The 25,891-nt window shown below is 53.8% G+C and overlaps 1 protein-coding gene across 2 annotated transcripts in view; it reads left to right on the top strand.

The window, feature by feature from the left end:
• The window catches only part of ERI3 (ERI1 exoribonuclease family member 3), a 109,425-nt gene that overhangs the window by 37,660 nt on the left and 45,874 nt on the right, over positions 1 to 25,891 (top strand). For both annotated transcript variants that reach the window (XM_032192494.1, XM_032192493.1), the window contains exon 6: positions 9,008 to 9,080. In XM_032192494.1, coding sequence (XP_032048385.1) covers positions 9,008 to 9,080 — 73 coding nt within the window. The remainder of the gene's footprint in view (positions 1 to 9,007; positions 9,081 to 25,891) is intronic.

Consider the following 25,891-nt stretch of genomic DNA (forward strand, 5'->3'; position numbering starts at 1 on the left):
AGGGAGGCTGTAGGAGCGATGCTGATAGGGAACCATAAAGCTGGCTGGAGTGTCCTTCAGCAGCGCTGGCAATCAGCCCCCTGCTCAACCTCTGCAAAGGCTGGTTGCAGCCCCTGCTCCCTGCTCTGGTGGCATTTCGTGGTCCTGCTCAGGGGCTGAGCCCTACAGTGGGGAGCAGGAGGTGGGCACGGTCTCCGGCCCAGTGGGCTCCTGCTCTGCCGAGCAGCCCCCTTGCCATTCCCCTAGTTGCTGGGAGTGATTTTCCCCGACTGTCACATCTGTAAATAATGGTGCCGGCGCATCTAGCGAGCTGCGGCGTGGCGACGGAGGGGGGAGGGCTAGCGCTGAGGGTGGCTCGGAGCAGCCCCTCTCCCCTCCTCATACAATATTTATGCAGGGGCTGGGAGTCGGCGGCACTGACCTGCGGGTCGGGCTGTTAAACAGCTCCCGCAGCCCCTGCATCCTAATTGCTGCACTTGTCCTTTGCTCTGGAGGATTCGCCGCTCCTTCTCTGCGCCGAAGCAAATACTAATGGCAGCTCGGGCTTGGAGCTGGGGAGCAAGGGGAGGCTGAACTTGGTTCCCCTCGCGCAGGGCGGATCGGTAGCAGCACGGAAAGCTGTGCTCAGCACCCTGAGGAGCTCAGCACCCTGAGGAACAGGCCCGCAGGCTGTGCTGAGAGCCCGGGGAGCTGTTATCCCACTGGATTTCTCTTCCCCGTAGTGGGCAGAGGAGCAGGAGGCGATCCCAGGAGCTGTTTGGGAGAGGGGACTGGGTGGTGGGGTGGCAAAGGAGGGCAGGGACAGTGCTGGAGGGGGGTGTCCCTGGCCATACAGCCTTACAAAGCAGAATGGCGTATTTCCTTTCAGATAAATGATCTGCTTTAGTTGGTGGGGAGGGAGGAGATGCAATGCCAAAGGCCCCAGTCTCTTTGTGGGGTGAGGGACTCGTGCCCCCTTTACAAGCAGTACATCCACGTCTGGTGCTGGAGAGGTTTTCCTTCTAGCAAGAAGGGCTTTCTGCTGATTTCAGCTGTATGCAGCGGCACAAGAAAGCCCCCACAATGAAGCCGTCTGGTCGCTAGAGCTGCCACAACCTTCCCCGTGCCGTTCTGCTGGGCTCCATCCTGCTTGGGGCTTCGCATCGCTGCGAGCCCGGTGACCCGCACGGCCGCCCACGTCCTTCCCCTGCCTTCCAAAGCGCGCAGGTCTCCTTTGTGACTGGAAAAATGCTGCTTAGGCTGGAGACTAATGGCCTTTAAGTGACATGATTGCATTATGTTAAGCGTCTATAGGCTTTACCATTAGGCACTAAGCAGTTTATGACTCATAGCAGAGAAGCCCTGCTCCTGAAGGGTGTGGGAGCTAACTGGGCAGGACAGGCGAGGCGGGGGAGAGGCGAGGTTTCCTCCTGCACGTCGCACAGCGAGTCTGAGGAACCGGGGCAGGCCACGTCAGGCCGCGAGCACCACCTTGCTCTAGGTCTCGAAATGATCCAGTTTCCTGCGGAGGAATAACGCTTCTCCAGTGGGAGGAGAAGGGTGTTTAATTTTAGTGTAATTCCTGTGCGGGTTTTGGCTTTGAGGGGGCGCAGACACGATGTGCTGTGGGGGCATCAGTTGCACTCAGGAGGTAATCAGAGGATTCTGCGGCAGGAGTCTCAACGCCACCTCTTAAAACTGCTCGTGTGCAGAGGACCAGGCGGTTACTGGATGAGGGTCTGTATGAAAGACTTCATAAGGGGCCGTATAGCCAGAGGAAGGACACGCTCTGCCTTTGTAATTAGGCTCCGCTGCAGCATGAATCACAGAACAATTTCCATAGAGATCTCTCTTCCACCGCCTGCTCAAAGCAGGGCTAATTTCAACCTGGAGCAGCTTGTTCAGGGTCTTCTCCAGGTGAGTCTGAACATCTCCAGGGGAGGAGATTCCCCGGCTCTCTGTCCTGGTGCTTTGTTTCCTGCACGGTGAAGAGCTTTTCCTGATGCTCGACTGGAAATCCACCAGCTGCAGCTCCCGGTCACGCTGGTGACTTCCATCGAGAACATGCCCACACCGTAGGTGCACACAGACTGCTAACGCCGCGCACTGCTATTAATAAGATGCTCTGTGATGTTATATTTAGTAAGCAGCTGAACTGTCACAGCAAGCTTCTGTGTAGAAATCCATTTTTAAGTTTGTTTTTTTTTTGGTAGTGTCACATTCCCAGGGCTGAGGGGGTGACCTCAGCCTTGGAGACTTTCCAGCTTCTCTTTCCTTGGGAGCAACTTGGTGCATTCATGCTGTCAAAGGCAAGTCCTCCCAGTCCTCCTCCCTGTCTGGAAGGGCTTGCAAGAGCATTAGCTCTACCCCTGAGCGCTCCTTTGCTGATCTGGAGGAGTGCAGAGCTCCTGCCTGCTGCACTCCTAACCTCAGCTGAACCGTGGAGCCGGCGAGCCCTGGTTTGCTGCATGGTAATTAGGTGCTTGTTTAAAACTGGAACGGCTCAATCCCGATCTTGCTCTCGCTGGCTACTTGCTAACAGCAGGTAGAGTTACTCCAGATTTACTACCGCATGCATAATAGCAGAATCAGGCCCAGTAAATAGAGCTATGAATCATTTTAAGAGAACCTGTTAAGCGGTAGCACACAGATTTATTGTAGCATCATGTGTGTGCAATTGTTGATGAACATTTTCTGTTGGAAGCTGAATACCTGCTGTGTTACAGCCTCGCTTTTAATGTTGAGATAGCATCTCTGCCAGCACCTGGCTGATGCACAGACAGATACCCATAAAAGGGCCAGATCTCACACGGTGCTAAATGCCTTCATGTTTCATTAAGGTTGATGGCAGTGGAAGGCACGCGGTGCTTTGCAGGACCGAGTGCCAATGAGCCACTTGCCCCGTGTACTTTTTGTGGCAGGATTATTTTCCCAGCGTATTGCAGTGCTCCGGCTGCATCCTGGGGTACCAGACTCTGCTGTTCACAAGCGTGGAAAACCTGGGGGTTGGGATTCCCCCCAAATTTCTAACTAAAACTTTAGGGAGGAGGGATGTGGCTGTAGCACGTGGGTGGATCTGCAGGGAGGTGGGTGTCCTGGCATTTCAGGTGGTGCTGCTGGTACTCTCAGCTGTTCTGGCCTGCAGCATGCCTTCTAAGCTTCCTGGGCAGAAATACGCCTGGTACAGCCATAAAGCAGTGCTGGCCACAACGGGCATCACAGGGAAAAAAAAAAGGAAGGTCTGCGAGTGCCAGGTATTAGCCTCGCTGCTTAGCCGGGGTTTTTTGGCCTCATTACCCTAATCCAATTAAAGATTGATGGAAGGAGATAACAACACACTCCAGTGAAGTGGGTTGTGTGGCAACTGCCTGGGCAGCTGGAGCGGCCCCGCTCATCTCGTGCATCACCACACCTCCCCGGGCCCTGCAGAGCCACCGGTGCCTCGGCGCGTGCTCTTCTCCTGCATCGTGCCTCTCTTATTACTAATGGAGCATGGATGCATTTTAGCTGCTGGTCAGCCCTCATTAATATCCGCAGCTGACAGGTTGACATTTGTAGAGCAGGCTCGCCTTGACCTTCATGTTGTGCAGCGCTGCGGTTGCCGCGTGCTGCCCCGTGCCGGGTGCTTCTCCCCACACAGCCTCGGGAGCACGGTTGTGTTGGCAGAGGGCAGCTCTCTGTGCGCAGAGCAGGGTGCCCGGATGGCTCCACGTCCCTCTGCCCGTCCCCAGAGAGCCTCCATCCCAGTGATGGGACCGGGCGGTGCTGGGCTCACAGTCCTCACTTCTCTGGGGGTTGTTACTGGTTGTTACTGGTTCCCCACGGCGGTGCTGTGCCATTTGGGTGCTGGGCCGTGGCATGCAGCAGCGATACCCTCTCTGCTTCCTTTTTCTGGCTCCTTCCTGGGGATGAAGCAGAAGAAAAGGCTGCACTGCCCCGGTACCCCTCACGCTGTCAGCTGCCCGTCTCCCCCCGACCCACCCCATGCCAGCGCAGGGGCTGTGCAGCAGCTCGGCAGTGACATTTATTAACAGAGGGGGCTTTGAAACAAGGCAGGCTGCTCCTGCAAAGGCTCCTCGCTCTCCCTCCATCTCCTCCTCTCGCCAGCCCATCTGAGGCAATGGCTGCTGGAGTTGAAATTCATTAGTGTTCCCTGACAGGCGATGGAGGCTCGCTCTGTCTGTTCCCACTTCCCTGCTCTCATGTCCCTGCTTCACGCAGGCTGATATTTAAAGCTGATGTGCGGCTCGTAGGCTTGCTGCGCTGTGACAAGTTTGGGGGTGGCTGAGAGAGCTGAGGGTGGAAGGGAAGCACAGAGAGGCAGGAGGGAAAGAGAAGGGACCTGTCTCAAGGCTTCTGTGCAAACCCGGGGCTTTTCAGACCCTCTCCAAGGCGGAGATCCCAGCCTGTGCCAAAGGAGAGCAGCACCTCTGCACCAGGTCCATGTCCCTTCATGCCTTGACCATCCTCTCTCTGAATTGTGGAGCCAGGGCAAGGTGTCTTGGCAGCTTTCCTCTCTTCAGTACCACCTTGTTGCTGTTCTGTGCTGCTGCCTCCACGCAGCTCCGTTCAGGCTTTGCAGCCCTCCTGCAGTGGAGGATTCCCAGGGTAGGAGTGTCCCTGCCCTCTCCTTTGCAGCCCGGTGCAGCGGGGTTGGCCAGGACACAATTAAAATGTTCTGCATCTCTTAACATCTCTTACGACTCAAGGTCTCCGGGGCGTGGATTCATATTTTATTTTTGAAGGCTGCGACCAGGTCTATAAATATCAAGATTTAATGTCCCTTTATCTTTCCCAAAGAGGGACTTGTGCTTTTAACTGGCTCAATATCAATACACCCAGTGTGTAGAAAGTGGCCCAATTTCTTTGTCTCCTGACATCCTGAACCCAGAAGCAGATGGACGTTAACCAGCTCTGATGAGGTGGGAGAAGCGAGCATTAATTTTTTATACGCCAGGACCACCTGAGTGACGGAAATCAATTACGGCTGGCCCTCCCCCTTCCATATTAATGTGGTGGCTCCGAGCAGAGGCGGAGGGACCTGTTGAAATGAGAAACCCCTATTTCTTGGTTTGACCCCCCAGATAATTAGGGTTAAATTGATATGCTATCGCGCTGGTGACACATTTTATCTGCCTCTGTTTGTACAAGAGGATACAATAGTGGAGGAAGGACCAATTTGTGCCCTGCTCTAGCTAACCAGACCGAGATAAAAGGTGTCACTAGTACGATAACGTTCTTGCCTCACACTCCTTTTTGTTGCTCAATTTGCCTTTTTTTTTTTTTTTTTAATCCCATTCTTTCTTTCTCTCAATACCCTTGGTCATATTTTAACTCCATGCCATCGCATAATGATGCCCTGCTAAATGTGTGTGGAGATAGGCACCTCTGGCTGACAGCCTTCCCCGATAACCGAATTCCAGCCCATCCATCACCGGGCTGCTCTCCTTAACTTAAGGAAAGTGATAACTAAAGCAAGGCCGTTTATCACCGCCGAGCCGCGCGCATCTCGCCGCCTCGCAGAGAGCCAGCTAAAGCAGGAGGGATGCAGCCGTCCGACCTCGCCTCCCCTCCCCTTTGCATCTCCAGGCCCCATTTACCCCACAGCGTGGGGACAGAGGAGCAGGGCTGGGTGGAAAATAGAGCCTGGGGTGGAAAAGCCCACAGTCATTTTCAGGTTTTTCTTTTTCAGGTTTCTCTTTGTCACTTGCAGTCATAAAATCAGAATATCCCGAGCTGGAAGGGACCCGCAAGGATCCTCAAGTCCAGCCATACCCGAAGCACGGTGTTTGGCTGATGGGAAGGTTTGGAGAGGCAGCTTCCTTCCCAGGGAGCGAGAACTTCAATGTTTAGGGGGGAACAAGGCTTCATTCAGAAGCTGGAGGCATCACGGATGCTGATGAAGGGAAATGGGGTGCTTCTCCTCTGCTGCCCAGGGAAGTCCCCATCCCTGGGGGTATCTCAGAGACACGTGGATGTGGTGCTAAGGGCCGTGGTTTTGTGATGGGGCTTGGTGGGTTGCTCTTGGTGATCTTGGAGGCCTTTTCTAGCCTAGATGACTCTGTGATTCTGTATCCTGAGCTCTTTGCTCAAACGCAGCTCTCCCAGTGATGGAGGTTGAGTTTTGCTGTAGTGGGAAGCTTGTCTGCCAAATGAGCTGCCCAAGTCAACAGCAGTCTTAATAAATAGATCCTAATAAATAGATGCACTTCCTTACAGGCAGTTTCATTCCCCAGGAGAGCCACAGGTGTGCCCTGTTCACTCCAACCTGGAGAAGATGCTGGGGAGCGTGGGACCGCTGCAGATGACAGGAGGGGAAGAGACCCTGCAGGGGTGATCTTTTGGGGCCCTGCTTTCTGTGCAGGGAGAGCCCCCAGCTCCCCGGTCCTCTGCTGGGAGCACTGTGTACCCAGACTGACCAGGATGCACCAGGATGACCCTTTGCTGTGGACAAGCCACTTGATGGCCATATCCCTGCTGGCCTGGAGCCACCAGACCTGCATCTTTCAGCTCAGGAGGCAGACGGAGGCTTTGATCTGTGCTGCTGCCAGCCTGCCCAGCTTTCAGCACGAGTGTGGAGCTCGCAGTGCTTTGAAAACTTCGTGAGGTCTCTCTGGTGCTGGTGTGAAATGAGGGGAGCAGAGGCACGGAGGGGGATGGGGAACGTCCTTAGGTCACGCAGCTCCGTAGGCAGTTTCTGGGGTTGTTCCTTGTTTGCAAAAAGGGGTCATTTATTTAGTTGACATATTTATTTGGGACATTTATTTTCTCCAATTAAAGACCCACTGTCCAGCGCCCAGGGCGGACTGCCATCAGTCTCAGGGTGGAGGAAGGACCAGGCTGTCCAGCTCCGTGGGCCTTTTGGTCCCCCGGGGAAGGAAACCCTTCAGATGTCATTCATTGCGCCGGGCGGGTAGCTGTCAAGTCCTGTGGCTAACAGCAGCGATGTTCGATGTACTCGCTCATCCTGGGCCCCATCCAAGTGTTGGGCAAGACAATAATTATTCCTCTGAGTGGAGCCGGGCTGAGAGCTGTATTAATGAAAATCTCCTGGGCTGGGAGGAGAAACCTAGCTTTTGGTAATACAGCTCGTGCTAGCTGCTGGCACAATCCTTCTAGCTAAATGTGAGCAGTCAAAGAGGTTGAGCTGATCAGCTGCCTGTATGAACCCGTGGTTCCTTTCCTTCTTAGTGTTTTGATTTGGAAATCAAAACCAAAACCCTATAGAAAGCAGCTTTCTTAGGATGCTGGTTGGGCTCGGCGGGGTCTGTTCCACTCGGGGATGTCATGGACGTGTGTGTAAAGGCTGTAAAATGCATGGGCCGGGCTGCTTGTTATGTGATGGCTGTGCAATTGCGAGGAGTGACTCCAGGTGGTTGATTTCAGAGCGATGGTGCTAGCATCAGATGAGCCGTGCCCGGAGATGAGAGCGTGCTGTCAGGTCACATTGCTTACCCTGCAAATCGCCTCCGTCCTGCTGCTTGCAGGCTCATTCCTGTGACAGGCTTTTGCTTTCATAGATTTCTCTGGACCTCCTTATTCAAATGTGCTTGTGTGACATAAATTACTGCTCCTAAATGATGCCCTCTGCATCTCTACAGGACCAGGCATTTGGGTTGGGCACACGCAATCTATTCCGTAGTCAAAGCAGGGCTTGCAAAGCTGGTGTGTTACGGCCACGGGAATATATGGCCACGTATTCCTGGGAGGTTCCCCTGGGAATGTTTGCCAGCTTCAAGCCTTTTCTTCCCATCGAAATGGAGGCAACCCAGACCAAACTGCTCCTCCAGTACCACTGACATTATCCACAAGCGCAGCCCTCCCTCCTCTCCTTACCAGTGCAGTGCTGTAGGTCTGAAGAGCTGCTGCCCTGTCGCTCAGAGGGTTTGGGGCTGGGCTGAGCTCTCAGTGATTGTTTGGGGTCAAGGTGGTGTGTACCCAGCTTGTGCTTTCATCTGAGCAGAGCTCATTCCTGAATTTCAGCCTAGAAGCTGAAGCCTGGAGTATCCAGGCTTTGCCCTGTGCAGAGAGAGAGAATTCTTTGCCCTAGACAATGTCCGTGCTGGGATGTTCAAGCAGCAGATGCTGGCACTTGCCGCTCTTCCCTCCTTCCCTACAGCCTCCCCCTACAGTCCCCACACGGCCAAGGAAGTTGTAAGACTTCCCCACTCCCTCTGTTTGCAAAAGCCGATTTCTGGGGTTGTGGCTTTTAACATGCACAAACGGGTCTAATTTAGTCATTTATTTAGTTGACATATTTATTTGGGATGTTCCTTTGCTTCAGTTAAGGATCCTGTGACCGGTGCCCCAGGCGTGCTCGGCAGTACGTGAATGAACAAGATCCATCAATTACTCCTGATCGGATCAAAGCGGCCGGGGAAGCCTCCCATAACTCATCTCGGCTGGAGTCGTGGGGCTTTGCGGCTCAGCCTTCCCCGTGTGCCGGTGGAGAGGGGCAGTTCCTAGCTGGTGCCGGGTGGGACAAGCTGCTTGCCAAAGCCCTGGCTCCCGTTGTCCCTTCGGGCAGCCCTACTGCCTCCCCAGGGCAGGTTTTGGGGTCACTCACTCAGCCTTTTAACCATAAGGGCCATGTAAAAAAGCACCGGGGCATGACAGGTGAATTTCCCCATCATCTTTCCTGTCATTTCTGCTGGTTTTCAGCCTGGTTTTGCAGGGATTTGCGATGAGTTCCCTTGGTTAAGGCCAGCCCAGATGCTCCAGTTGTGTTTGTGTTTTAGCTGCTGGGAGGAGAGCCGCACGCAGCCCTCGTTCAAAATGCTGAGCCCGAGAGGTGTCGGCAGCCTGGCCATGGCTGGCTGTGTGTCAGGCATCAGCCAAGTCGTGCTCCCATGAGATTCTTTTTTTTTTTTTTTTTTTTTTGCCAAGAGCTACCGTCCTTCTGATGTGCAGCATGTTAGAGCAGACTTGAGGGGCTCTTCCATCTCGGAGCGAAATGCGCTTAATAAAACAGAGTTTGTGTTGTCAGGACAGTAATTGAATCACACCTACTCTCTCTTCTCTCTTACAGGTTACCAGGACAATGCCAGTACTTAGGGCTGCCGGTTGCTGATTACTTCAAACAGTGGATTAATCTGAAAAAGGTACTTTTGTGCGAGCTGCCATGGTCCCTTTCTCCCTCCCTTCGCCTTCCCTTTCTCCTTCTCCTTTCCTCTTTAAGGAGGTGTCTAATAACTACTGCTGTTTTGCATTGAAATGAGTTATTTTCTCAGAGGCTGGGCTGAGCGAGTCCTCTGGCTCCCATTGTATCCCCTCTAATAGAGTCTTACTGTACTTGATGGGATGTGCTCTGCAGCTGGGGAGAATCCCATTGTGGTGGTGTCTCCGTGTAATAGTGGGACACCGCAAGGTGCCTCTTCAGCAGAGGTTTTGTCGGTCCCAGTGCTGCTCACTCTGTTTCGGTTTGATGCGTAAGGCTACGAGGAGCCTTCAGATCAAGTCCTGGTTGATAAACGTGTAAATACTCCGGGCCAAAAATCACCATTTCCCTTTGTGCTTTGGGAGCGGGGAGCTGTCCCAGGAGCACGTCCACCTAAGAGACCTTGTGAGCACTTTACAAAGCCAAATGCCGGGTACTTTGCCGTGTGCCATCTTCTGCTGCTCCACACCTTCTCCAGCTGGCCAAGGAGCAGCCTGCCACGCATCCACGGGGTCTCCTGGCACAGCTGCTCCATCCGCATGGAAAGACAAAACGGTGCCACGAGCAGCAAATTGGAGTGGAAGGAAGATAAAATAGTGTGATACCGAGCACTGGCAGGGCGAGGGGAGGCTGGGGTAGGTCTAACACGGGTAACTGGGGTGGTCCTTCTGGTTAAACCTTGCAATGAGGAAGATTCCCTTCCCCCATCCCATTTCAGGTTTTGTTTGGGTTTCGGTGCCTTTTCCTGATAATAAGGGGTCTTAGTAAGTGGAATTTGCTTGTAAACAGCTTGTTGTACTTAGGGGCTTTTCTTTTGTTCTTTTCTTTATTTATTGTTTTAAATGGAAGCGTGAGTGACAGGCTGAGCGGCCGCAGAAGGACAATTTGCATGATCTGTTCCGTCAAATAGGGTAGAACATGAACTTAACAAGGGATGCTGGCAGCACATTCCCAGCTGAACTTGTCAAGGGGTCTTGTATTTCCCTGCTGTCAGAGCAAATCTTTTGGCTGATTGCTGGTCCTTGGTAAATGAAATCTGAAAGCACGTTGGGGCATTGTGCAGTTCAGTGACCATTAATGATCGCCATTTGAAGTTCACTAAACTTGCGGTGAATGGATAGCGGCTCTGTAACCAGCAGGTTGATGGCTTCAGAATAATAATAATAATAAAAAAAACATCCCCGCGTCCCCTGATGTTTGCTCAGAAGCAGGTTGGTCCAGCTGTGCTCCTCCTCTGGGCCTCTGGAGGAATGACTTAGGGCTCTTGCCCATCGCTCGAGGTATGTTCATCTCTCTCCAACCCATCTAATCCCTTAAAAATCTTCATTTTTTTTCTGGCTCTTTCATACCTGATGCCCTGTTGCACACAGGGTGGTTCCAGGGACCCCAAGCCCCTCTGGGAAGTGCCCCTGCTGGAGCAGGAGAGCTGGGACCTCTCCTGTCCTGGGGCTGAGGGCTGCCTCCCCTGGTGCTTGCTCTTAGCCTGGGGTGAGGATCTTCCTATGCTACCGCTGCCCTGCTGTATGTGGGTGTGTGGGGAAACTGCCTGTGTGTTTTTACAGGGGAGGATTCCCAGCCCAAATAAATAATTCTGTCCAAGCGTCAGGACCCTGTGGGGCCTCAGTTTCTTTTGACTGAGCTCCCAGCATGAGACAAATAAGGACAGACGGGTGACTGCCCCCCCTGCTCTTCTATTCCTAGCTCAGGCATCCCCTTTTCCCCTCCCTCTGGCAAGTTCCTGACTTAGAAACACCTCCTAGGTTGAGCCTGCCTCCGACCTGATCCACGAAGTGAAGATGTTGGGGGTGGCGCAAAACTGCTAATTTCTAGGTCATGGGTAATGCGGAGACCTGGATCCTTCGGATGTCGAGAAAAGAGCTCATCTGAGTGTGAATGGCGTGTGTGACTGTGCGCAGCTTCCTGCAGCACTGCCCCACCTGCATCCTGTTCTGTCCTGTGGGTCTGTGCTGGCGAGCAGTTGTCACTTCTGTGCTGCAGGAGCAGTTCAGGCAAGCGCCCCGTGCCTTGGGTCCTCTTGCAGAGTTCCCAAGATTCGCCTCAAATAAATAATTCTGTCCAAGATAAATTCTGGCAAGGTGAAGACAGGAACAGGGCCCTGCTGGCCACCACACTTGCACCAAGTTTGGGTTGATCTCTGCGTGCAGGCGGTGGGGAGCAGCACCCCCGACTGCTGTCCTGGTTGGCCTCAGTGTCCTGGATCTGTGCAGAAGCCTCCCGTGGAACACGAAAGGAGAAGAGCTGCTCATGCACTTGACCGAGTTTGCTGAAGTTTTACCTTGCCCTGCGCCCCCCCGGCCTGCTCGCACATCCCTTCCGTCAAGCCTGATCGGTGTTTGCTGACATTTGTAATGTCACTGAGTGATCGCGTATCTGTGCTGAGCTGTCAGGGTAGAGCTGACTCGGGGCAGAGAGTTGATCATGTTCTTCCCTTCGACCAGCCAAGCGCGGCGGGAGGCACAGGAGGCTGCCTCTGAATGCCACAACATTTCAGATAGCCCCCAGACCAGCCCGGCGGAGAGTCACCACCCTGCTGGCCACGTTCCCTCGTGTTCCTGTCCCGTAAAGCCCTGGGTTAGGGCTGTGCTACAGGACTGAGCTGCACGACCGGCTGCTCGGGGCTAAAATAGAGCAGGAGGATTGACCCGAAGAGGGTGGCTGCCCCATGAGCACCATCAGGTAGTGTGGATAAACTCATTAATGCTGACTCCAGCACAAGGATCAACTCACGTTCCTGCTGCCTTTGCTCTTTCAGGAGCGCAAGAAAAACACGGGGAGGAGGAGGAAGGTGTCAAAACAGGCGGACCCGAGGGCTGTGCAGCCCAGCTCCTCTGCCAGAGGGCAGCAGCTGGTGCTGTCGGGGTGCACCAAGGAGAGCGTGGGGCAGGTCAGCTCTCTCTCCTTCCCTGCAATCCTCTTCTGGCGGCTCTCCCCGGAGCGCTGTGCCCGCCACCCACTGCCCTTCGGGTGTCTGCCTGCCGTACGTTTCTCTTCCTGAATCTGCTGACACTTTCAGTTTTCTCCAGCATCCCGCAGCAAGGAGTTTGGCTGTTTAATTATGCATTAATTATACTGTTTATTCCTATGTTGTGGGAAGATGCATGTCCTTTTGTTTCGTCTAAACCTCCTGCCTGATCTTTTTCTTGGGCCTCAGTCTTGCCTTCTGTGGAAGAGCAAAGAAGCGTTGCCAGTTCTTCTCTCGTGTTACTCCTGACTCGAGACCTCTGCCATGTTCTCGCTTAGCAGTCTCTTTTCCAGCTCAGCCCAAGTGTTGCAGAGCTGGCACCAAGCCACTTGCTGCTTCTGTGGCTCCAGAATTGGGCTGTGGAAGCTATTTTTAACGCTGGGTTTGGTATCCTGATCTGTGTCTTCTCTGGACGTTATTCAGTTACAGGCTAACGGAGCAGTATTTCATGTAACCACTAGGGCTTTGTTTTATTTCTTGTTTCTCAAGTGGCATTTATGTAAAAGAAAAAAGGCCATCTCCATAGCATCACAGAGCTGCCCCTTCCTCAGGACAGCCATCCTGGCTGTGTTTGGCCACCTTTTCTTCCTGTTCACAGAGGGCAGCTCGCCTGTAGGCACATGATAGTGGTCGCTTTAGGAAGGACAGAGAACCAGCCCAAGCAGACATCCTCCTGATGTCCAGGAGAGCCCTGCCTGCTTTTCCCTGGCAGTCTGAATGCTTTGCCCTCGGGTCAGTTTGGCTTGCTCTGAGGAAGGTGATGATTCAGCTCAGTTCACACACGGGCAGTGCCATGCCCTGTGTCCCCAGGGCCGTTTGCAAGTGGCTCTGTTGCAGGACTGGGAACTGTTCCTCCTCTGGACACCATGAGGCAGAGCTGACGGAGCCGTGGGGAGCACGTGGCTGTGTGTGGAGCTGGCCCTTTCCAGGCCCAGCTTCTGCTGATCCGTAGGTGCTCAGAAGCCACCTGTTAATACACGGGCACAAATGTTTTAAGGTCACCTCCCTGCTGTGTGAGATCCAGCAGAGGAAGCAGGTAATAGAATGTTTTCGTTAATATTTGGCAACTCAAAATAAACGCATCCTGAACAAACAAGGGTTTGCTAACAGCTTGTTGTCTCTCTGCTGAATTAACAAATCCTTGTGCCTTTGGGATGGGAGGAGGACTTCGCAGGCACTTGGTGCTAAAGTGTCTCGGGTGCTTTGCGCAAAGATCATTGAAATGGATGCTGTTGAGAATTGGTTTGGGTTTTTGGCCCATGTGCCTGAAAGCTGCTTTCCTAAGTTTAACCTCTTGAGGACTTAGTGCGATGGCCATCAACTGCCTGTGTATTGAGCTACTGGCTATAGGGAATGCAAAATGCCCAATAAGGTCCGAAATGGCAGAGGACGATTCCTTAGGAAGAGTGCTTCACGGCTGAAGCATCCAACACGTGAGCAGGTGTCACTTGTCTGCAAAGAGCTGTTTATGTCCTCGGTTGGATCAGGCACCTGGTACTCAGCACCGTGCTGGTTTGCGGCATGGCTGAGCGCTCCAAGACCCTTCCTTCGTGGCAGCAGTGCTCTTTTGGGCTCCTCATCCCTGGCGGTGGTCAGTCAGTCCCTCAGAAGGCAGGAGTGATAGAGGCTGGGCAAAGGAACAGAAGCCAAAACGTGACTCCGGTGTTAGAGGGAGTACGGGTGTCTTCTCCATGGAAATCAGAATAGAAAAGTGTGCAGTGGCATTGGTTCTTAGCTGGAAGGAAATGGAAGAACTGCCTATAACAGCAAAATTACCATTTTTAATTATACTTTGTATTTATGGAAAGGCAGAGGATGCCGTGTCGCTGAGCAGGATGCACTTACGGTGCAGTTTTGTGATAGAAGTGAAGTGGTAGCTTGAGGTTGGCGTTGTGTGTAGCTGGTTGACAAGAGTTTAAAAAGCGCTGGCTGAGAAGCTGTTGGCTGTTTGGGTGGCTTTTAATAAGTCTTAGAACATGGGGGAAGTTCTAGAGGACTTGAAGAAAGCTAATGTTGTACCAGTAATTTCGAAGGGCAAATGGGATGACCGATGAAGTAATTATAGCCCTATCAGCTTGACATTAATTCTGGGCAAAGTAATGAAAAGCCAGATATCATAGTTGATTAATAAAGAATGAAAAGAGGGTAATATAATGCCAATCAATGTGGATTTATGGAAACTAGATCTTTTTCAAACTAACTTGATATTTTTTATGAGGCTACATGTTTGGTTGATAAAGGTAACCATGTCAATGTAATATACTTCTGGAAGGCATTTGACTTGGTACCTTATGACATTTTGATTAAGAAACAAGAGTGATACAAAATCAACATGGCACACATTACATTGATTAAGAACGAGCAAACTGACAGCTCCCAGCATTTAATTGTACATGGGTAATCATCATGGAGTGCATGTCTTCCTGGTGGGGTCCCACAGGGAGCTATTGCTCAGACCTCGTGGATTTAGCGCTTTTATCAATGCCCTGAAAGAAAACATAAAAAATCATTTTTGATAAAGCGTGTGGATACTCGGATACTGCATCCAGGAGGCTGGTGCTGTTGCATTTATGAGCGAGGCGTGGTGAGGAGGAGCAGAGGGGCTGGATCATCGTGTCTGGGACAGCTCTGACACAGGGGGAGCCCTGGGTCCCTCTCCGTCATCTCGGCACGGGTAAGGATCCTGGAAACGTGAAGGTTTGATGACAACTGCACGACCCACGAGGACACTTGCCGTGCTTTAAATACCCTGGGAGCTGTGTAGGGTACTGGGCGGAAGGGTGTAGCTACTTGGCTGTAGCTCGCGAGCATTAAACAGGGAGTCAGAAGGTGCTGAGAGGCTCCTTTCGTCCAGCAGGGTAAAGCAGCAGCAGTTCCAGTGCCTGGAAGCCAAAGCTAGGTAATTCAGGTGTGGGTATTTAAAGGGAGGGTAATTAACCATTGGAACAACTCACCGAGGACTGTGGTGGGTTCTCACACTCAGGGGGGAAGGTTTTCCCTAAAAACCTCAGCTCTGCTTCAGCCAGAAATGAACGTGGGGCGGCCTCGGTGCCCGAGCAGAAGGTCAGGCCGGGCGGTTTCTCCTCCGTGCTGAGCCTGGGCTGTGTCTGTCTGTGTGTAACTCTCTCTGTCTCCCTCCTGTGCCCTGTGAGGGTGCCCTAAATGCCTTGGGGCTGCACAGGGGGCTCGGGGCGGAGGGCACGGGTCCCAGGAGGGCGGCAGAGGCACGGGGCGGGCAGGGAGCCTCCTGCTCCCGGGACTGGTGCGCGGGCGCCGCACGCGGCTTCTCCTTTAAATCCGTCGTGCGGCTGTCTGAACTCTGAAATTTCTTTCACTCTCTCCCTCGCCTTGTTAACATGTGTTGCCTTTGGGGTAATCAGGGAAAAAATATTATGTCCTTTTACAATTACCGGGTTTTGGAATATTAAAATGTCTCTCTGCATCGGCAGTGTTATTTTGATTGGTATTCTAACCTTTGACTAGCCCATAAAGCGAGCCGCTCTTCAAGCCAATATTGCAGGACTGAAATTTAATTCCGAAATGATTCCAGATAATAGGGAGACAGATAATATATGCATGAAGGATATTATGTTTGGACTAAATGCAGCAGGGCCAGGGCTTGGGAGTTGAATAATAGCCCAGAGTGAGTTATAATCTGTGGGACAGAAATACCTTACTGTCAGGGCCAGGAGAGGAACTCTTAAATCACAGGGAGGGAGCCGAGGAGGGAGCGAGGAGAGGGAAAGGGCACCCAGGAGAGGCCTGCAAGGAGCAGCCCTTTGTCCCGCTGCAGGAGGACATCTCCTCCCTTTGTTGTGCAGCGAGGGGTGCGCAGGAAAACCCCTCTCCTAAGGAAACCGAAACGCTGGGGGCTGTGCTGGGAAGGGGGGAGAGTCTCCTCCGCCAGGCTGTCCGCCCCAGGGAAGGAGATTCGGGGTTTTTGCTCTGTGCTCCTGTGCGAGTGATGCCTTGTGCTGGCAGCTGCGGGTCGTGGTGAGCAGGGGGCTGTTGCAGCAGCTCAGCCTGGTGCCCGTAACCCTCTGGCTCTTCCCAGGGCTTCGTGGAGCAGTCACGGGCAGCCGTCCCGGGAGGCTGGGGCTGGGCGAGCGGAGATGGAGAATGATCTCTGCCGCTGGGGTGGCACGGACCCATGGCAGTATAACAGGCTTTGGCTCAGTGGCACGAGCTTATAGGCTCAAAGTAATGATCCCAGCCTCGCATTTCATTGCCTTTCCTCGCGGTCTCAGGAGCTGGGCTTGCTGCAGCTCAGACAGGCTCGGGATGCAGCCTGGAGGCTTCACTGGTTTTGGATGACTCGCACGGCAACGTGCGCACCCGTCCCAGGAGGGCAGGAAAGAGCAATGTTCATCTTCGACTAAATCAGAATGGTTTTGGCTTTCCCTTTTTTTTCGTTTTTATTTAGTTTCTTTTTACCTTTTGCATCCTAAAAGCACAGCAGCAATTTTCGGTGGAGCATGTGTCTGCATGAACTTCTCAGGGAGTGGACGGGCAAGCAGTGATCCCAGGAGGGTTAATGCCGTTTCTTGGGCTTGGCTCCCCAGAAAGGAGCTAAGTTTCCTGGCTTGCAAAATAGAGGATTAGTTTAATAATTCCTTTTGGCCAGAAAATCTGCAACTGTATGAAAGAGCGCCCTTCTCGCTGCCAAACTCCTGCCTAGCAGAGGGCTGTGAGCTGGGCACGTGCTGCCTTTTAGACCCCTGGGTGCCTAAAGACAACCTCTGGCAGGGTCCTGTTGTGTGGAGGCCATTCAGAGCTGCTCCAGTGCCAAGGGGACGTTTCAGCATTTCAGCCCTGTTAATGGGAAGCTCTTCCTGGACCATCCTTCCTTCCACCCTTCCTTCCCATACCTGCATATGGTTTAGTTTGCGTTCATTTCGCAGTGTCTCACCATTAGGGATTCTCCTATGATATTAAAACTCCCCCTTGGTATTAAAGCTATGATATAGCTCACTTTTTTCCCAGGCAATTTCTTGGAGCCTAGTTCCAGCCTTTAGACTGGAGGTGGGGATTTGTGCGGCGGGTCTCTCGCTGCAGTGCACAGTGGGCACAGCTTTCGGTCCTCGGAGGAGAAGTCGTGGCTGTCCCAGCATGGTTTGGCCTCTGTCTTCAAATCTATGTTAAAGATTTCCAGGGCTGCTTCTGGAGTGGAAAAATAGCCTTTCAAGAGTCTGATGGGGCTGCTTTGGGTGGAGCTGGTCCTGCCTTGAGGCAGGCAGGCGGTGTGGGTGATGGCTTGTCCCTTCCTGCTCCCTGGCACTTGGACACAGGCTGTCTGCTCGCCTTGGGACTGCCCTGCCTCATCGCTGGCCCTTGGAGGGGTCTCACCCAAGGAATTCAGGGCAGGGATGGCTGTTGGGTGCTGGCTATGGCCTCCTCTCCTCCCCTGATACAGAGAGCTCTCAGATAAGGCAGGAAACCGATGATTCAGGAGGAACTGAAACGATTACATTGCTTGGCCTCCATCAGCCTGCAGGTACTGCGCAAAAATGAAAGCAGAATTTGTTGATTTTGTGTTTATTTGTTGTTTTGTTGTTTGTTTTTTTTTTTTTAACCAGGGCTAGAGTTTTATCTGCTAGGTGGTACTGTAAGCAGCGGTTTGCTGGCTGGTTTGCCCCAAGCACCCCCGTGCAGGCAGCTGGAGGCAGGTCGGTGGCAGCCTGCGGGCGAAAGGCGGAGAGGGAGAGGCAGCTGCCGAGCCCCGGCGTGCCGCTCGTCCTGCTGCGTGCCGTACTGCCGGGCTCTGAACATCTGCCTGCCGCACCCAGCAGCCGCCTGCTTCCCATCTGGCTCCGTGTGTGCTGCTGTGGAGGTTAAACCATCGGCTGTGCGTGGGTTCTGGGGTCAGGCGGAGACACCGGAGCCTTCTGCGTGCCCTGGTGTTGCAGGAGGCAGCGTGAACCCCAGCCTGGCACAGTCAGTGCTGGAGCAAGGCAGGAGGAGGAGGGATTACAGGCAGGGCATGTTTTACAATAATCCTGCAACAGGTGCTGCATTCCAGGTGCTGCACACGCTCTCTGCTGCACAGGATGCTTTTCCCTTGGGCTGGCATGCCTTTGGTAGCTCCTGGTGTGTGTAAGTCTTCCAGGGAGGCGTGTTTCCCCTTCTCCTTGCTGGCCAGAGCCTGGTGGAGCCTGCCTTGCCTCATCCCATCCAGCTCTCAGTGCTTGATCCAAACAGGATTCCGAAACATGGGAGCAGGGAGAGGCAGCACCAACCTGCTCCTGCGCCCTCCTCCCTCTGCTGCTTGGCATGGAAGTGCTGGCAAATGCCAAGGGCTTGCAGGCAAGTAGAAATAGCGTGTAGGTATTCCTGGGGCCCTGTGCTGAGCGTGATGCCCTAAAGGGACAGAGAAGTGTGGGTACGCAACCTGCGCCCCATTAGCACGGAGCCGTGCCCCAGCTGGGATTTGCACCCTGTGGGCTTGATGCAAAGCAGCGAGAGATGCTGAACTGGGAGATGGGAGTAGTGGAATTCGTATATTAATAACGTACAGTGCTTCACACTCATTAAATTAATTAATTAAATCTCTCGGAGTCCCAAGGCTACTAAGCAAGTTGCTTTCACAGTTGGGATTAAGAATCCCCCGCCTCCCTTCCCCCATGCTGGCACAGCACTTCTGGCTGCAGCCTGGCTTTCACCCTGCTGCTTGCAGGTTTCCTTGCTCGAGCTCTTTCGGGCAGCCCGTGGATTGGATCTGTCGCAGGGGCTTGATGGGGAAGGCTGTAGGTATGACCTGCTTTTGGTGAGGACACAGCCTGATCTGTGGCCCCCAGCTAGGCATAAACCCCTTCTCCTATTCTGTGGCCTGCTGGGGAGGGAAGCTCTGATCACCCCGAAGTGTGAGCATCGCCAGGAGCCATCCCACAGCATCCCCAGGGGGTTTTGGTGGAGCAGAGATGAAATCTCAGTGCCTCAGGGCTGATTTGGCCCAAGACTCAGTACAGCTCGGAGCACACCACATCCCGTGTCCGGGCAGCTGGCGCCTTTCTGAAGATGTTTCCACGTGGGCTCTGCCTGCTGCAACCTTCTGCCGTTTTCTCCTTGCCCTGCTCTCCCCCCATTCATCCCAGCCCATACCGGGTGCTTGGGGCTGCAGCAGCCGTGGGGGTCTCTCTCTGCTTGGGACCTGCCGGCAGGCTGCAGCACGTCCTGCACCCCCTGGAGCCCAGCAGTACGGCGATGCACGCTGCAAAACAGGAGGTCTGTGTCTCCACGCTACGCCTTCAGTGCTGCAAAACAAACTATAGTGTCCTGAAGGAGCGTCATGGCAAGAATTTTTCTCCTTCACACTGAGAGGTGGGAGATTGAAGCCTGTTTTTCCCCAAAGGAGGAGGTGGGACCCCATCAGGAGGTAGTGGTGTCATCTGGTGACGTGCAGAGGACCTGCGGCCAGGCTGAGGCTCCCTCTGGGCCGTTGGAAGACTTCACATGACGTTGGAAGGAGCAGGCACGGGACATCCATTTTATTTTTTTTAAACAAACTCTGGATATTTAGCGTGTGGATTTGTGCCAACTTGAGGAAAGGCTGCTCTCTCTGCCTTCCCGGCGCTGTAACCTCTGTCAGCCTGGCTCTGATTGATGCTATTAATATTTTAGAGATCATTTAGGATCTCCGCCTTGGCTGGGCTCCTCGCTCGGGGAGGAGCTGTCCCACGTGGATGCCTGCAGCTGCCGGAGGAGCTCGCTTGCTGCCTGCTGCCGGGGTTTGTAGGAGGCTGGCCTGAAGGTGAGCAGTCCTGGATCCATCCCCAGTGCCGACCAGGAAGGTGACTGGTGTCCTGCTGGGGTGCTCTGCCCCACACCATCTCCAGCTGCCTCCCAGGAGCTGCATGCACCCATCCTGCGCCTCTGCTGCAAGCAGTGGAGCTCTGTGTCCATCACTGCCATGCAGGAGAGCTCTCGGGTAATGCTCTGCTCGCTCAGCCTTCCCCATGGGACCCTCCAAAGTCCAGCACAGAGCCACCACGCCACGGGCATGGGGGCTCCGACAGATCCAGGAGACGGTGAAGCTGTTTGATTGAATCCCAGACTGTGTTTGCTCTGCCTAATTATCAAAAGTATGAGTTTGTTCTGCTAGGTGCACATTATGCCTTTATTGTGGTGTAATTATGCCAGCTGCCTATGTTTAGTGTCATAAAAAGGAATAAAATGCCCATTACCCGCCTAAAGAATTCTTCCTGTGGGTTTTTTTTTTATTTTATTTTATTTTTATTGCTCTGGAGTACACAGTGGGGATAGCTTTGATCGGCAGTTCTCCACGTAAAATAGCCGCTGCAACACCGTGCCGCTCGCAGAGCTCCCCCAGCCAGCAGCCTGCGGAGGCAGCCAGCCCACCAGCCTCACCTGGCACTGCCCCTGCTTCCCGCTGCCAGTCAGGATGGTGAAAACACCCCGCTGCCACCCTACTGCCTGCCTTGTGGGGCCTCAGCTGCTCCCCAGCAGGGGTTTTGCTCTCCCGAAGCTCCCTGCTGCTGGCACGGAGGTGCCGAGCCTGGGCGCAGCATCCGCCTGCAGCAGCTGGTCAGGAAGAGCCTACGGTGCCTGGACGCCCCAAGGAAAGGGGTGTGAGGATCTGGCTGAGCTGTAATATGGCCAGAGCCATGTTTTTGGGATTCCTGTGCCCTGGGGAAGCCTGTAAGATAGAGAAGGGAGATGTGCAGGTGGGAGCCGTGTGCTCCTTGCCCTGAGGGGCTGCGCGTGCACCATGACCTTGAGGACAACCTAGCGGTGTACCTGCAAGAGCAGAGGTGCTGAGCCTCCTCTGCCAGCCAAGCCTCTGTCCTCGGGGCTTCTAACTACCTGGGGCCACGTTTCCGTGGTGGTCAGAGGGGCCTCGGGGGAGCCACGTCCTCGGAGAGCCAGCAGCAGTTACTCCTCCCTGGGGAGAGGGGCTTGGTTTGCGTCAGTGCTGGGGTGATGCTAAATATTTCCTGATGGGAAAATGCATAAGTCCCCAAAATCTAAACCCTGCACCTTCAGAGGTTGCTAGAACCTGCCTCTCCTCCTTCTAATCGTTTCAGTCTCTAATTGGAAACGGGCTTGATTAGCTCCATGAGGAGCAGTTCGTGCTGGGAGCGGATGGCTCTTAGGTGGCGTTGTGGGGTGGCAGATCCCTTGGTGCTGCTGGATCCCTTCACATTTTGGTGCCACCTCCAGCAGGTCCCTGCTCCCTCCGGCCAAGCTGGGCCACGGCTACGAAGCACAAGGCCCCTTTCTGAATCCTCCCCCGCTGATTTTTTCCTCCAGGTGGCCTTCCCAGCCCCGCACCCTTGGAGGTGGTGGTGGCAGGGGAAGCAGCGCGGCCTCCGCCGGGGACCCTCGGGGCTGCGGCGAGCGATCGCTGCTTAAGGGGGTAATCGTCCTGAAAATTCAGATTGATCAGAAGGCAGAAATGATAACTTGTTTCGCCGCGGTGAAAGCCGCGGCCCGTCGATAGGGGAGACGGAGGCACGGCGAGCAGCAAGCAGGGAGAATGGGATGTGGGGCGGGGAGGAGGGGGAGCCATTCTTCCTTGGGGTCCGCGTCAGGATGTTTCCTGTCACCGACGCCGGGCTATTGGAGATTCAATCACTTTTATCTCCCCCTCTCTCTCTATCCAAATGCCTTTTCATATTAGAAAATTAGAATCAGCTCTGCTCATGCAAGATTTATTAGCTCTGCTGAGCAATAGCACAGAAGAGTAAATGATGTCGCATTTCAGGGGCTTTTTGCACATTATAACCAAAGTTGCAACTTCTTAAGTATTCTTCCACTGAGCCACTGCAGGGGGTGAAAGGGCTGGGGAGACAAACTTCGCTCCGGAAATAGCTCTGCACCCGTCTGGGTGTCCCTTCGTTAGTATTTGAATGATTGGATTTGCTTGCTAATACGGATCTTCTTCTTTGGGCTCAGTTTCTGCGCTTATTACTCTGGAAATCAAACTCGGAGCCTGTTTATCACGTTATTTCTCTCAGTCCCCTTTGCAGAAGCACTTTTCACTGCTCAAAGTGTGCGTTTGGAGCTCTGCTTCTGGCTGGCGCTCATTTGCATCTCAAAAAGACAAATCGTGTTTCCTTCCCGCATCTCCCTTGTGTTTTACACGGGGTGGCTGCTTCTTTAAATGCCTTCCAACCTCGTATCTGACACACCACAGGTAGCAATGGGCCTTCGGTCCTCAGCCACGAGGTGCTGAAGCTCTTCAAACACATGGCTGAACTGAATCCTCGCGGGCTGGCGGCACCAAAAGGGGACCCAGCCACCGGAGTCAGATCAGGTGGTGGCAGCCCGTGCCCTTGGTGCTATTCAGAGCTCCTCGCCCTGACTCCAAAATGAAGGCATTTTTGATCCACGCTATTCCACTGATCTTACACAGCCCCCCCTTCTCTCACAATGGGCATTGTGTGCGTAGCCCCCGCACATAAATGGTGGCTGTTGTCCAGGCAAACGCCGGCTTTCCGCTCGCTCTCTTTGGGACTATTCCCAAAAGGGGACACTTTTTTTCTCCAGCCATCTTTCTTTAGCAGAGAGCCCCGCTCAGGGATGCTGGCACCGAAACCAGCACCAAACAATAGAGGCCGAAATCAGGCTGGGGAAGGGAATGGGCTGCTCCTAGCTTCTGCTGTCGGTGTGCCGTGGAGCCCAGCGCCTGCAGCTGAGCTTCTCTCAGTCATTGGTCTGCTTGGGGCTGATTTCTCCTTGACCGAGCTGCTGGGAGGACTGCAGGGTGGAGAAGGGGTTGGTTGCCTCGTGGTAAGACCCTTCCTCTCACCCATCAGCGTGGCCAATGTGGTCATCTGCCCGAACGCAGCACCTCGCTGTGGGCCGCGAGGGCTCAGCCTCTTCTCCTTGGCAGCTTTAGGGACTCCATTAACGAGCAGCGCTAATTGCATTTAAAACAACACCATGCTTGGAACTGTCCAGCTGCCAGCCTCCCTTGGCACGAAGTTTTACCATTAATCTTTGCAAAAGGCACTGCTGAAGAGCTGCTTGAAGCCGTGGCTGCCTTGCGGAGAGGTTTTCTCGTGGAGTGTCGGCGCTCGGGAGGCGGATACACTTGACAAGCAGAAGGACTTGACTTTTTCCCCTTCCGTGTACAAGCACTATGTATTATTCAAGGTCTTCTTAAGTCAATGCTGGGTTATTAATCGGTCGCTTCTCTGCATGTTAAATTTGCCTGCTAATTTAGAGGCTGTGGAAGAGGAGCGCAGCGATGGGCTTGCGCGGTGGTGTCCCTCTGTGTCCCCGTACACCCGCCCGCGTGCTGCCGGTGCAAAGCCAGCTCCAGCTGACTGACTTCGTGCTCCCATTTCATGGCAGTCTGTGCTGGTTTGGGGGAGGAAGGGGTGACAAAAGTCTTCCCAGACCTTAAGGGACCAGGCAAGACCCCACTGCCCAAGGACCAGTGCACAACAGTCCCGAGTGACGCTAGCCAGAGGTAGGGTGGTGTCCAGCCCTGGCACTGTGCACAGCTCAGGAGGATTTTCTCCACGAGATGCACACTGCCCACCTCTCCTTGGCTCCTGCTCGGTTCACAAACTGATGGGACGAATTATTTGCAGCCGGTTTGGGGACAGCCTCTTGGGGCTCCTCACCCCTAGCCCAGCCTCCCCGCCCCAGCTCCTCTCCCTTGCGGCCAGGCACGGTGGCTGGCGGCACCCCCACGTTCCAGGAATGCCGTCAGCTGTCATTGCTCACATTCCCTCGATTGGGAACAGTCACTTATGGCACCGTCCATCATCACGCCTCTCCCGGGAGCTGTCGAGGAGGGAGGAGAGGAGCAGGAATTATAAAGCGCTTCGGCGGTGCTTCGCCACCTTAACCTTAAGGGAATGATGGAAAAATCTGCGGGGGACCTGGAGGAGAGGCTGCTGGCCTGGGCTGCTCTGAAGAGAGACCCAGACTTGAGGAGGATCAAGCTGCTGCCCTTTTTGGAGACCTCAGGAAACGTTCAGAGGAGCTGGTTGGTGCCAGGCGTGAACGTGGCTGGGCTCAGGCTGCTGTCCTGTGCACCAAGAGCCAGCGAGGCCGGACCTGCAATCCGTCCTGCCATCTTAGGGAGCTCTCACTAGGTGGAAGCGATGCTTTATAGGGCCAGGGGCAGCGCTGCCGTTACCCTTAGCCGAGCTGGAAGAGCTCCTGCAGCCCCCAGCTTCAGGTGCAGGCTTTGTTGTGCCTGGTGCCTGAGCAAAGACCAGATTTTGGAGGGTGCGTGGAGCACCGGGGAGTCGTCCTGGGGGAGAAGAGGGTGCACGGCCGTGGCGGTGGGGTAGCGAGTGAAGAGAGTAAATATGTGTGCTATAAACACGGGGAGAGCATCTCCCTGTGAAGAACCCAGCACAGCCTTTTTGAGTAAATAGAAAGAGAGCCCGGGTTCAGTTCATATGTCTGTTTTCTTTTCTTTTCTTCTTCTGGTCAACTGTGGCTGTAGATAAGAGTTTTCTATTTGAAGTTCAGAAGGGAAGGGAAATCCATTGTTAGAAGAGGAGACTTTCTTTCTGCTTGATATCTATCTCCAGCAACACAGCGGAGAAGGAAAAGATTTGCTCTGATAAAGGTGGCTCGAAAAAAAAAGGCACACTGAGTGTTGCCTTTCTCTGTACTTCAAAGCCTGGAGTAATATGGAACAGTTTAAAAGAAAAGAGGGGGAAAAAAAGGGAAAAAAAAAAAAAAAAAAGAAACACAGCCCAGCCTCTGCACGGGGGCTGTGGATGCGGAGCCATGAGAGCAGCGTCCTTGCTGCCCGTGGGCTCCGGGGGGATTGTGCTGGCGGGGGGAGCGGAGGTGTGCAGGGGACGCTTCGCAGGTGCGCATCCTACGGAAAGAGCGAGCTGAGGGAAGGCACCCGGCGGAAAGAAAATTGGGCAGGCCTGGGAGTGATGTGGGGAGGGTGTGCCGATAAACATTTAATTAGTAAAATAAGCCGGCGGTGGCACGGAGCGTGGCAAAGTGGGAGAGCTGACCGGGGGAAGGCTGCGGGGAGGGGGCAGCTCTCGCCTGCAGGAGGTGTCGGGGTGCCTTGGGCTCGCGGTGCTGCTGGGGCACCCCTGGGGCAACGCCGGCCGTGCCCCCTCTGTCCCCTCCGAGAAGCCACGGGCACGGGCTGGGGGCTTTGCCTCTGCTCCTGGGAAGGGGCAGGACAAGGAAGCACCAAAGGCAGTGCTGGCCTGAGCCGAGGCTGCGAGTGAAAAGATTTCCAGCAAAGCCGGGCTGGTCGGAGTGGCTAACGAGCCTTTCCTCTGAGCAATGTTTTACATTCTTTCCAAGATCGCAGGGAGCTCTTGGTGAGAATCTGCTCAAGTAAATGGCAGAGTCAAGTGTGCCGGCTTCTTTCTTTCCCTTTTCTTTTCCCTTTTTTTTTTTTTCTTTCCCCTTTCTTGGTTCTCTTTATTATGTGGAGTTGCTCTGGCTCTTTCTCTCACTTCTGTTTCTCCTTTTGTTCTCTCTTTGTCTATTTATCACACTGTGAAGGTTGAAAGAGATGTTATTAATCTGGGAGAATGAAGGCAGGATTAGTGGTATGAATCGGATTTTGAGAGCTGTAATGATAGAAAGACTCGCTCTGCTGGCGGGCTGCGTGAGTTTGATAAATGGGGAGCACTCCAAACTGACTCGCGCCTTCCTCCGCACTGCTCGCTTTGCCCGCTGGGGCGTGCCATGCTCTCAGATCTGCCAGCCATCCCACACCGCTCCTACCTGAACCAGAGCAAAAAGCCAAGGGTAAATCAGAGACAAATATCTCCCATTGCACTTAAAGAGATCATTTCTTTCAACAT

The sequence above is a fragment of the Aythya fuligula genome, chromosome 8, assembly GCF_009819795.1.
Source record: "Aythya fuligula isolate bAytFul2 chromosome 8, bAytFul2.pri, whole genome shotgun sequence".
Classification (NCBI taxonomy): Eukaryota; Metazoa; Chordata; class Aves; order Anseriformes; family Anatidae; genus Aythya; species Aythya fuligula.